A 12397-nucleotide genomic window follows, 5' to 3' on the forward strand; every position below is an offset into this window, starting at 1 on the left:
GGTAATTCTGTTGCTGCCAATTTATTCCTGCACTGCCATATTTGTAATGAGCCGTCTCAGGTTTTTAGGACCGAGCGCATGACGTGGAGCAAAACACATGATTGACAGCAGTCCTTAAGGCCTGAAGTCTTTAGTTTAAAGTCCAACGCAGTGGTCAGAGGTAGAAGTAGAGTGGCAGTGTACCCTCAATGGTAACACTGCAGTAGTCTTTTTTGTTTTTGAGGTTTTTACCTAAACACTAAAGGAGTTGGGGTGCCCTTTTGGGAAGCTGCTGGGCACTTGGAATACTAAATAACACAAAAAAACAACAATCGCTGCAAAAGAAATGGTACTCTTCATCTTAAACATTTGTTAAATTAGTGAGATACCTTTTTGGTCGGGGCTAATGTGCCTAATCCTGCCCCGAGCAACATCATATTCATGCATGATTCCAATAAATAAATGCCACAACAGCCATAACATTTTTAGTAAATAGTTATTAATGTGATATTTGCACACTACAAGCATAAAAAGGAAATATATACCAAATGAGAGTTTTAATATGCCAAACACAAAATGTAAGTACAATAGAAGAAGTAAAAAAACTAATTTCACAATCCTGTTGTTTAAAAAAAGTGGTGAAGAACAGACTTGGAAAAGATAGTAATGCCAGTGAACAGAAACCCAGTGCTGGAGGGAAGAGGAAATGGAGTGAAGAAATATCAACAAGCAAGCATCTCTGAGTTGAGTCAGGTCAGAGAGAAAAGGTTAATAGAAACATTTTTTGTTGATTAGAAGTGGAGGGCTTGGTTTCAAAATAAAATCTAGGCCAAGTTTCCTTACAACAAAGGGTTGGATGAAAAAGTGAAAATTTATGAAGGAACAATTAACAATAACAAATCTGGGTATTGGGTTCATAAGCCAGAGACTTCTCTATGTATACTTCAAATCTAGTGTGTATACACATTGACCCTGTGTTTCAAATTTCAGGTTCACTTAATTTACACCATTATAGTGCTGAATGCAGGTTTATGAATAATTAAACAAATCCATCGGTTCTATAGTTCTTACAACTGTATTGGTTTGTTGTATTATGCTCATACGCTGGAGCCCATACATTTAAGAGATTGACTCCCTCAGTTCCATGAGGAAACCCCCATTGGGACTGCCTAATTGCGGTTTTTACAGCTAGGTATCTCTGCAAAGACAATGAAGCAGAAACTTGTCTGGGGTTACTGGTGGTCTCATGGAGCAGTGATGTGACCAAGCAGTTTGGGGTGGACTACCCCTTTTGGGGCAGGGCCAAACCTGATTAGCATACGGTCTTTCCCATGTCTGTAATGTGTTGGCAGGCTGAAGAACATTGGTCTGGAGGGTTACCGCGAGCTATGCCAGATGTTAAGATTAATTCTAAAAATTCCAGCCATCACCTCTTTTGTTTTGAACATTGGGTCTGTACTGGTGCCGAATATCAGGGACGCGTGGAATTTGGTAGAGTGTTCCCTGCTGCCATTCAATCTGCTGAGCCTTGGTGTCTTCCAACACAGCCCTGCTGATTCATCACACACATGTGGCTCTGCAAAAGAGGCCGCACAACGGTTGCCACATGCTTTGCACTAGTAACCCAACCAATGGTGCTCACCCTGGACCGGGCGGGATGGCACAGCAACGGCAAAGAAATGGTGTAGAGACATATAGGAGGGCTGACCTGGCCGACGGAAGGCCTATGGCTCAACCTGTGATCCCTGGATGAATGTGTCATAGCAACAGTTGGAAGGAGACGCCAAGCGGTGTGGATCTGGAACGACTACCTACCTCCTGCCTGGGCCTATGTGCAAGTCATTGCCATTGCTGAATCAGGAGACACGACGGGTGCAGAGGTAAACCTTTTTTAAACACAGAAAAGGTCAGGGTCTTGCCTGCTGTGCAGATCTTCAACTGCCACAGTCCAGAACACACGTGCTGACCATCGTGGGTGTTCTAGAATTGAGGCATTGAGGCAGCATAGGGTGACAGGCAGAGGTGCTCAGTGTCGAGTGCAAGGTTGGAGTGTGTCGCAGGGGTGTGATGTGAACATTACATTAGAGAGTTTGTGTAGGGGCCTATAGACGTCTAAATTATTTATGGATGTGGTACTGACACTAAACAAAGTACTCATTTGCCTCCATCCTTTAGTTATTAGACCGATTTATTTTCGTGTCTAGTCGTAGGATTCTCTTTATTTGAGGGGCCTATTCCCATTTTGAAAGCCTTTCAGAGCTGTGGGCTCCTCCAATGCCGGACTTCTCCATGTGCCTTGGTATCTGCGTCCTGCCCTGTGGAGCAAGCTCAGCCAGTGGAACACTGCTCTTATACTCACCGAGTCGGCTCCATGTCATGTCATCGCGGGATGTTTTTTTCGCAGGGTTTTTATCGCGATCTTTTTTACAAAAAAAATCAAATTTTTTTAACATTATTTTGGAGGGGGTTCCCTCCCAAACCCCCCCCCATTTTCTTTCATTTGTATTTATTCCCAAACACCCACACCCCATATATATAATTTACTAACCCCCCTAAAAAATTTGATGGGTTTTTTCGAAAAGAAATTCGAGGCAAAAAACCCAGCGAAAAAACATCCTGCGATGAAAGCACGTCGTACCACTGAGTCTCCCCTCTCTACCAGACCAGCAACAAAGAGATCTTCTTTCACAAACCCTACTCTTCTAAGTTGCAAATTACTGTTAAGTGCAAGTGAGTCTAAGAATAGCACTTAATACCAGTGCGCATGTCTTCCCTGTGGTGCTTTTATTCCGGGGTGCCCCCGCCGGCCGGCATGCACGCTAATGGCACATGATCTAAAGTAGTAGGGCCTTCATTTCATTTCAACGTTAAAACTTTCCTTTTCTTCAAACTTGCCAGGGCAGGTGGCGTGAGTTTCTGCATCACTGCCCCAACCCTCTGGAACTCACTTCCGCCGCACATTAGAAATGAGCCCTCTTACCCGGCCTTCAAGAGACTTCTAAAAACCTGGCTGCTTGACAAACACGGTTACCATCCATTGAACTTGGTGCTCGTTCTTTTTTATCTGGTTGTCTTACCACCTATTCTATTTGTTACGTCACTGCCACTCATTGCATTGAGCAAACGCTATGATACCTGTGGGTTTGGGCGTTCCAAAAATGTAAGAAATAAATCAATAAATTCAATTTCAAAAGTGAGTCATGCTATGATATGTTCACCCAGAAGAAACCCCTTAAACCGAAAACGAAGTTTTTTTTTTTTTTAAGCAAACCTTGGATCGTTAGTATCGCCAGCATATAAGTGACCAAGCAGGAGTGCTTGGAAGGATAATGAAATAATCTGTTGTGTTTACTGACAGTGCAGCCGTCCCCCGTGCCCCCCACCTTATCATAATACCACTGCAGGCTGATACTTTTAGCTGCAGGCCTAGATACTAAGTATCTGTTGGGTTTATTTCCTGCATGGCTTCACTCAATGTTCCAGTCCTTATCGTGCAATAATAGATTGGCCAGGATCTACGCAGAAGGCCCTGAGTACAATATGTGCCGTTCTCCAAAATATCAATTGACGGGTCGGCATTCCAAGTTATTTGGTAGCTCTTGGAACAGAAAGCTTGCAAGAAGCTTCTTTTTAGGTGTATTAAATGAATCCGTTTTTCTACTACCTAGCCCTACTAAGAAGCATAGACTGCTAAAAGCAGGGGTGGTCAACATAGGCCACTTTTAGGGAAAGTGCTGTCAGAATGCACAGGGTCCCCCGAGCCATGATTGGACTTTTGGATGATGTGTGGAAGTCACTCCCCATCTGTAAAGTTATTTTAATGGGCATTTGTACAGTGCACACCTGCCTCTGGCGAGGTCATGCAGCGCTGCAGGCTTCTCAGGGGGTATTGCAGCCCAGAGTCTGGGTACAATGGTAGAGGTGTGTGTGCTTCAGTGTGTCCTGTGTGGTTAATGCTGGATGATGCTTGGGAACTGCAGAGGTCTGCTGTTGTTGCATCTAAAGTGTGTCATTAGCCGATATGATATGTTATTTATAACTCGCTAAATATCCAGAGGTTTCTAAGCGCGGACCCGGGGATCGAACCCATGTTGCTCTGTGTCGTCTTGCATCCAAGGCGAGCACGTTGCCCCTGTGTTATCCTACCGAGACAAAATTTACCTCAAAATCAGTCGCCTAACATGTAAAGGTCTTGCACCAGATGAGTCCAGTTTACCTAGAGCACCAAACTCCACCCGCCGAGCTGCTTGGATTCTCTGATTGGTTAGTTAAGATCTGTCGCATATCCCCAGTCTTAAATGAGCTGCTCTGGGAAAAATACGTTACAGAGTGCCCCAGTCGACGACATATTTTTCTGGCCCGCTCCTGTCGAGGGCATCCTGTCTAGGGCATACGTGCTCCTTGTGGAAGGACGCCACTGCTGGAGCGAGCCTGTTTGGAGAGTTGCTCTGGGCATCTTCCCCACCCAAGTCAACACTGTACAAAGACCGAGTTTTTCATCGTTGAACAGAGGAGAGCACAATCTGCTGCTCTATTTGCATCCAATAGGAGCTGCTCCATTGGATCTTCCTCTTCCTCTCCTTTGCTGGCACAGCTGCACCTGTAAACATACCCTGATTGTCTTCTGTCTCGACTACTGTAAAAGTCTCCTCTTGGGCCTCCAGTCTGGGCACATCCAACACCTACGGTGTATCTGGTGCAGCTCAACAAGAGTGCTAAGAAGGAAATGCTCCCCCCTCTACCAACCCTCCATTGGTTTCTTCCTACAAAAAGATGCCAATTCAAGGCAGCCGTCAATGTTCACAGTCACCTGCCTTGTCTAGGCATCTAGATCCAGCTTTACATTTGTAATTTACAGACTCCCTACACGTGTTTTCTCTTAACCAATTCCAATCACCCCCGCACACCAACAATCACAAAGAAGGCTAAAGGCAATAAAGCCTTCTGATAATCGGCATGTATCCTATCCACAATCACAGTAGAATTGTGGCATGTAGTATGTTACAAATGCCCCAAAATAAATTCGATTGCACTTCCTTCACTCTCCCACACACTCTGTGCCAGGAAAAGATGGGAGGTGCCCGATAGGAGAAAAGCAGAGTTTCTCCTGCCAGAAGAATCATGCAATGTGGCCTGGTTGGGAAGCCTGTTGTCGAGGCCAGTCCTTTGTGGCAGTGGAAGGTGCCATGTGTGATGCCCAGAGATGTACTCAGGTTGTGGTGCCACAAGTGTGTTGCTGCAGGCGTGAAGGGCAATATGGAGCCTGGCTTTGACCTTAGGGCATGCTGAGATTGTTTATGCTTAATGGTTGCCATGCCCATTCGCTGGCATTTCAGATGGTGCTTTGCCCAGACCTTAGGTACGGTAGGTTGCGTAAGCTGCCGATATCGGCAAGACAAGGCCTCTAAGGCTTCCATTGGCTTGCGTATTATCAGTAGTGCTCGAGCAATCAAGAATGAGGCAGATGAGAACACAGGGAGGGTAGCATGTTATAACTTTAAATACAGTATTGCCCACATCGAGGCACATATAGACTACTTCACCTCTTTTAAAGGTACACAAAGTCTTGATGTATAGGTAAAGGGGAGCTAAAATGGGGTCAGTCCCAAATCTCAGGGCAGGAGACCATGTTACTGCTTATGCAGTTAATCATTTGGATTATTACTGTTTTACTGTTTTCTGATAAGTAGACCTGATTATTTCCTTACAAATCTGTCATGAACAACCCTCGTTGCCCTGAAGACTCTCAGGGCGTGAAACACATATTGTAAATGTTGGTGGTCATTGATTGCACTATATAAGTGATTTCTAGAAAAGATCACTAAGACATTGGATGAAATATACATGTTTCTATTAGTGCTAGATTTCATTAAAGAGATGACCGATAATGTATTGTGAAATTTGCTGGCAATGAGAAAAGACTATCAACAATTGCTTGCTTGAACGTTGTAATGTTGACGATTTTTTGCCTTTTTATCTTTAAGACAAATTGTTTTTCAGCACTTATAATCTCAATATAATGTGTTTGTACCACAAACACAATGGAGCTCATGTTCAGGTTGGTGCACCAGAAACAAAATGTTTAAAAGCCTTGTGTAAGGCTTTTACGCATGTTGTTTCCGGTGCGCCCTATTTTCATTGATGTGTATGGAGGAGAGGACGGGTGGAATGCACTTGCACCGGCATGGATTTTCATGCTCGCCCAAATGCTGGTGATTCTTATGGCGTCTACCGACCGTCTGCACCAGCAAAAAATATGCAGACTCCATAGGAATCTATAGGATTGTGCTCTTTGCACAGGCTGCCGGCCCGTCAACCTATTAAGTTTAAGGCGTTATGCCTGGTCTATCGTGCCCTGCATAACATAGGTGCTGAAAACCTGAGCCCTAGGTTTACTCGTTACGTCCCTTCTCGGCCATTACGTTCAGCATCGCCAGGCTTGCTGTGTATCCCTCCTTTCCGCCCTGCTCGTATTAGAGGCTGGGCATTCTCAGTGGCTGCAGCCCAGCTATGGAATACTTTCCCTTGCACACTGAAACTTCTCTCTAATCACTTGGCATTTAGAAAGGCCTTAAAAACACACTTGTTCTGGATGCTCTGCCAGATGGCTTTAAGGGACGCTGACCTCTCTGATACCTTCGGGTGATCGTGCACTCTATAAATACACATAACATAGTAGTGACAGGGTGTCTTGAGGCATTCTTGAGTGGTTTTGGTATGCCTTGTAGCGGACAGTGTGTAGTGACTTCCTTTTTAAGAGAGGGGCAACATGGAGAGAAGGGGAACATTTAGGGAACATGCAGCAGTGCTTACAGAGTAGAAAGTGGTGAGAATAGATCCCAATGGGAGTTCAGAGTAGGCATTCCAGAGAGGGTAATGTCCTGGTGGAACTATACCGCATGCTACATCTAGAGGCCAGTCATGTATAATTATATTTGGCAAAAAACTGTAGAGCACTAAATACATTGTGGAACAAGCGTAAAAATCACAGTGGGACACCAGGGAAAGGTGAGAACACCAGATGAAAACAATGTAGCAGAATTGTGTATTGCCAGCTGCTCTTAGCCTGTTTGGAATGTGATACATTACTGTGAATGACCGGCTGAGGTAGTCCCCTTATCTCCACTTCTCCCTCCCAACTGCACTTTTCGTCGAGCTAACCATAGGCATGGCAAAAATCTACCATCAGTGAACTGTTGCATGCAACAGGCTGTGCAGAACAAATTCCTTGACTAAGCCTCTGCAGTGCAAGCACTTTACCGATGTGAAACAGGGACCTCTATATGTTTTCTTCATGTGTTTCTGGGGTTTGTGTGAATGGGATACATTTTCCTAGGCTGACTATGCACCAACCATCATCCCTCCTGATTTGATGTCCATGAATGGAACATTTCTGATCTTGACTGGGGTACACTATAGATTAATTGAATGATAATTTATGTGTATTCCCAGTTAGTGATATGCACCTAGATTATTTCTTGCCACCATTAAGATGTGGTAACATTTTCACCGTCAGTGGCACACATGGCACTCCTTTTATTGCCCTAATGATAAAACGCATAGACATTGTAATTTGATAGTTGCATCTAGCCTGCCACTACATTGTGTTCTCTAGTTGCTTATAGCCTGCCACTACACTGTAATTTGATAGTTGCATCTAGCCTGCCACTACATTGTAATTTGATAGTTGCATCTAGCCTGCCACTACATTGTGTTCTCTAGTTGCTTATAGCCTGCCACTACACTGTAATTTGATAGTTGCATCTAGCCTGCCACTACATTGTGTTCTCTAGTTGCTTATAGCCTGCCACTACACTGTAATTTGATAGTTGCATCTAGCCTGCCACTACATTGTAATTTGATAGTTGCATCTAGCTAACTCTGCCCATATTATCCTAGCATACCACGCTGCATGAATAGCACGTACCCAATATGCCATGCATAACGGACTTCTTAAATTCATGTACTCCAATGCCTACTTTTTTCCATGCTCTTTATCATGCCCACTTACCATTGTGAACATTGGCGTGTCTACCACATTGCATTGCCTACTACGATCGGTGGCTACGGCACACAAATCTGACTAGCACCTAGCCTCATTAGCGAAGCTAGAACCATGAATAGTTGTTTTACCTCTATCTTAGCCAACTGTGCCCCAATCGAGTGACCGCCTACTTTGCCACCCCTGGGATCCTGTGTTCTCAGCCTACCTATCTATATGTCACAGTATATGGTATAACATCTAACATCCTCTACTTCAGCAGAATGCATTTTAGCACGACTCTATCAACATACGCTCCACTGCTGTTACTACAATTAGGTAACTATGGACCAATTTGAACATGTACCCTGCCCTACTCTCCATAGAAACTCTAGGCTCTAGACTAGACTCTCCACCCTCTACGAACCGCAGGTACCCAGCAATGCCTATTTGAACCGTCGCTCCATTCTCAAAAACCAGATTAGGAACTCAACGCACCCTAACCCTCAATTACCTGCTAGCACCATAACGAAATAACCCATCCTAGTTACCTCTAACACTAACTGTCTTCCTAAAACGACCTCCATAACAGGAGCACTGATCAATGCTAGATCAGTCGTGGCCCACGCCACTGAAATAGCCGACCTCCTTACATTAGATAACCTCGACCTCCTAGCAGTCACAGAAACCTGGCTACATGACGCAGCAGGTCCAGCCCTCTCCCTAGCTATACCCAAAGAGTACCAACTACTAAGACTAGACCGCCAGAATGCCAGAGGTGGTGGCTTAGCCATCATCTCCAAATCCAACCTAAATGTAAGATTAACAACATTGCCCACCCTAAAATCCTGCGAACTCCTGACCGCTAAATTACCGTTATCCCCATGCCAAACCCTAACTATCTATCTCATTTACAGGCCACCAGTGCCTTTAGGCCTATTCGAAGAGGAATTATCCAGCCTCTTAGCAAGCAACACAAAAAAGTAATCCCAGACAATGATCCTTGGTGATTTCAACCTAGGTCTTAACGGCCCAGATGACAAACAAGCGCAAGTTATTGCCACCATGCTTGAGGGACATGGCCTCACCCAAAAAGTTCTCACCCCCACCCATGACAAAGGGAGAATATTAGACTGGGTAGCCGCTTCCAACTGCCCTACTACTATCAACAAAATTACACCCCAGCCGTGGACTGACCACTTCCTCATTAATTTCTACTTAACATTCAGCAAGATGCTCAGAATTGAAAAAATAATGTCACCATCGGTTCCCACTAGATCCAGAAAAAACATCACACCTGACAATATCTTACCTCTGCTCCTCCCGACCATCAATGCCCTGCCAACTGATTCTGACCCAGATACCATGGTCAAAATATACAACGACACCATGGCCATAGCCATGGACACCGTTGCCCCACTGAAGAATTGTAAAAGTAATCAACAATCCCACCTCAATACTTGGTTCACCCCCCACCTAAAAAAAAGCTTGAAACTGTATGGCGACACACCCCTACAGTTGAAAACAAACTTAAACTCAAACTATTCGCTACTAACTACAAGAAAGCAATCATCCAAGCTAAAAAAGACGTCTATAACAATAGAATCTCCAACGCATGCTCCAATACAAAGGAATTATTTGCAATCCTGTGAGAACTTGAATCTCCCATACCACCACCCGATAACATACCCAAAGACAAGCAATGGTGTACCAATATCCAAAATGCCCTCGCAAATAAAGTGAACACATTACAATCCAAAATTACTATAAAAAAGCCTCCTTCTCATCTAGCACCGTCCCAAGTAGCTTAAAAGAGTCCTGGGTTCTCCCCCTGCTTAAAAAACAAACCTTAGACCCCTCCATCCCCACCAACTATAGGCCCATCACTACTGTCCCTTTCCTCCTGAAGATAATTGACACAGTGGCCTATCTCCAAATCCAAAAATACCTGGAGACTAACCAACTCCTTGGCACTCATCAATCGGGCTTCAGACCTCAGCACGGCACTGAGACCGCACTTATAGATCTTAAAGCCCAAATCGATGAGCTCAATGACAAAGGAAACACAGCTATGCTACTCCTCCTTGATCTGTCAGCGGCTTTTGACCTAGTGGACCACGCAGTGCTCTGCAAACACCTAGCGTCAGCCGCCCACTTCTCAAGTGAAGCTATAGCCTGGATCCAATCCTTTCTCGACAATAGAAGTATGCAAGTCTTCTCCACCTTAGACTCTGCAGACCCTATCCAGACAACATGTGGAGTCCCACAGGGCTCCTGTGTTTCGCCAATGATGTACAATATCTTTACTAAACCTCTATTCGACAAATTGGACAGACTGGGTGTCACCTACACAAATTATGCAGACGACACCCAGATCCTCATCCCCCTTTCGGGCAATTTCATTACGGATACAGCTTTAGTAAACAAAATGTACACCCTCATTCAGGCATGGATGGCAACCCATGGCCTCTGCCTGAATGACGAAAAAACTGAGATCCTTATTCTAGGCTCACCTAACAACTTAGAAAAACTCGATTCCAACTACAGCTCCTTCAATATCGACAGCAATATAATCCCCGTCGCCAAAGAGGTGAAGACCCTTGGTTTCTACTTGGACTCCACTTTGTCCCTAAGGAAACAAGTGAACTCCCTGGCTTCATCCACTGCCTATACTGGTAAACTTATTAAAGCATGCAGACCCTTCCTCTCACCAGTTAGCTGCATTATCCTAGCCAATGCACTGATCCTCTCAAAATTGAATTACTGCAATGCACTTTATGCAGGAGCTAACAAATACATCATCAATAAACCTCAAACCCTGCAAAACAACGCGCTCAGATCGGCCCTGAACCTCCCAGTCAGAGAACACATTTCGAATGTGCGTAGAAATTACAACTGGCTAAAAATTAGCGATAGGATCACCTTCAAAATTGTCACACTAGCATTCAAATGCCTGAATAATGCAGCCCCCCATACCTTAGGGACAGAATAATAGGAAAAACCTCTGCACGACCAATCAGAACAGCCAACTCTTTCTGCCTTCAAACCTCGAGATTCCGACTAAAAAAAACAGGAGACAATAGCTTGCTGGAACTCCCTACCAGTTGAACTAAGAAGGGACCAGCCCTACAAGAGTTTCAGGCACCATACCCGCACCTGGTTCTGACGCAATGACCTTTGAAACCTGAGACCATGCGCACTGTGATCTGATGCCATACGTACCCCTCCACTATCACATGTAAAATGTACATAATGTATTTACTGTTTATAATATGTTACCCTCTTTCCCTACATGTAAAGTATGTATTTAATGTAATTACTGTTTATAACATGTGATACCAACAACCTGTAACCTGTAACCAAGCTCTAAGTATTCTTGTTATTCTGTGTGCCCAGCTACCCAAGGGTTTTCTGGCGCCCTATAAATAAACAAACAAACAAACAAACAAACAGGCCACTGTGATTCAAAACATGCAACTTCAGCTCACACAAGGATGTTAAAACCATGCACATGGACCTTTCCAGCCACTCAACAGTTGAATATGTATTTTGAAAGTTTGACACTCAAAAGAAGTAGATGGGCAATTTATTATTGAGGGGGATGTTCACTTACTGGCATCAGAACTGGGAGCGGGAAGTGGGCGTTTCCAAGAGAGGTCTTGGTGCTCGACTTATTACCCTTCTCTGATGATCCCCTGCAACGCTTCTGTGATATGGGGCCAACGCTTCATGCTAGGATGGCGCGGGTTTCTGGTTTCAGCTGCATCTTGAACTTGTGTTCTTGGCTCTGTTCTAGGTCTGGGGAACTGGTGCTGCTCAAGCATGAAGTTTAATGACCAGGCCCGCCTGCTGCTCTGGAAGAACTGGACTCTTAGAAAACGACAAAAGGTAAGATTACCAGTGTGCAATGGGCTCCTTAGCACATTCTATCAGTCTACCCGGTGCCTGGGAGTGTCCAGTTAAGCCATGATCCCCAACCCATCTTGTAGCCTGATGCTTCAACAACTTGGTCACTTGTTCTTTGGTTGTTGAAAAGGGAGGGTTAATTGCAAAGCAAGACAATTACACATCCTAGGTATAATGTCATACAGAACTGCCCGAAAACTTGATCTAAGACATCACTTAGCACAACCCTTCCATAGTAGATGCAAGACCCTCCCCCAAACATGTCTCGGTGCTAACATACCAGCCGACCAACATGTTTAGCCTCTGTATCCTTTGCAAGCCAACTGGGTCTGGTTCTCTCCTTTGGCTTAAGAATGCACCTTCTCTGCTTGCCACCAGCCCCTATCTACTACCAGTTCTTGGAGGAATACAGCTAAATAACCAGTATTCCTCCCAAGGTATTAACTGTTACCCACTCTGCACCAAGCTTACAACAAGCAACCTGTTATCTTTCCTGTATTCACCAGATAGTTGTCTTTCTATCCAGTTCCT

The 12397-nt window shown here is 44.6% G+C and overlaps 1 protein-coding gene across 2 annotated transcripts in view; it reads left to right on the top strand.

The window, feature by feature from the left end:
- The window catches only part of ABCA4 (ATP binding cassette subfamily A member 4), a 1737150-nt gene that overhangs the window by 201866 nt on the left and 1522887 nt on the right, over nucleotides 1-12397 (top strand). For both annotated transcript variants that reach the window (XM_069641223.1, XM_069641222.1), the window contains exon 2: nucleotides 11757-11848. In XM_069641223.1, coding sequence (XP_069497324.1) covers nucleotides 11783-11848 — 66 coding nt within the window. In that variant the 5' untranslated portion in view covers nucleotides 11757-11782. The remainder of the gene's footprint in view (nucleotides 1-11756; nucleotides 11849-12397) is intronic.

This window comes from Ambystoma mexicanum, chromosome 1q, assembly GCF_040938575.1.
Source record: "Ambystoma mexicanum isolate Mex_15411 chromosome 1q, UKY_AmexF1_1, whole genome shotgun sequence".
Taxonomy (NCBI): Eukaryota; Metazoa; Chordata; class Amphibia; order Caudata; family Ambystomatidae; genus Ambystoma; species Ambystoma mexicanum.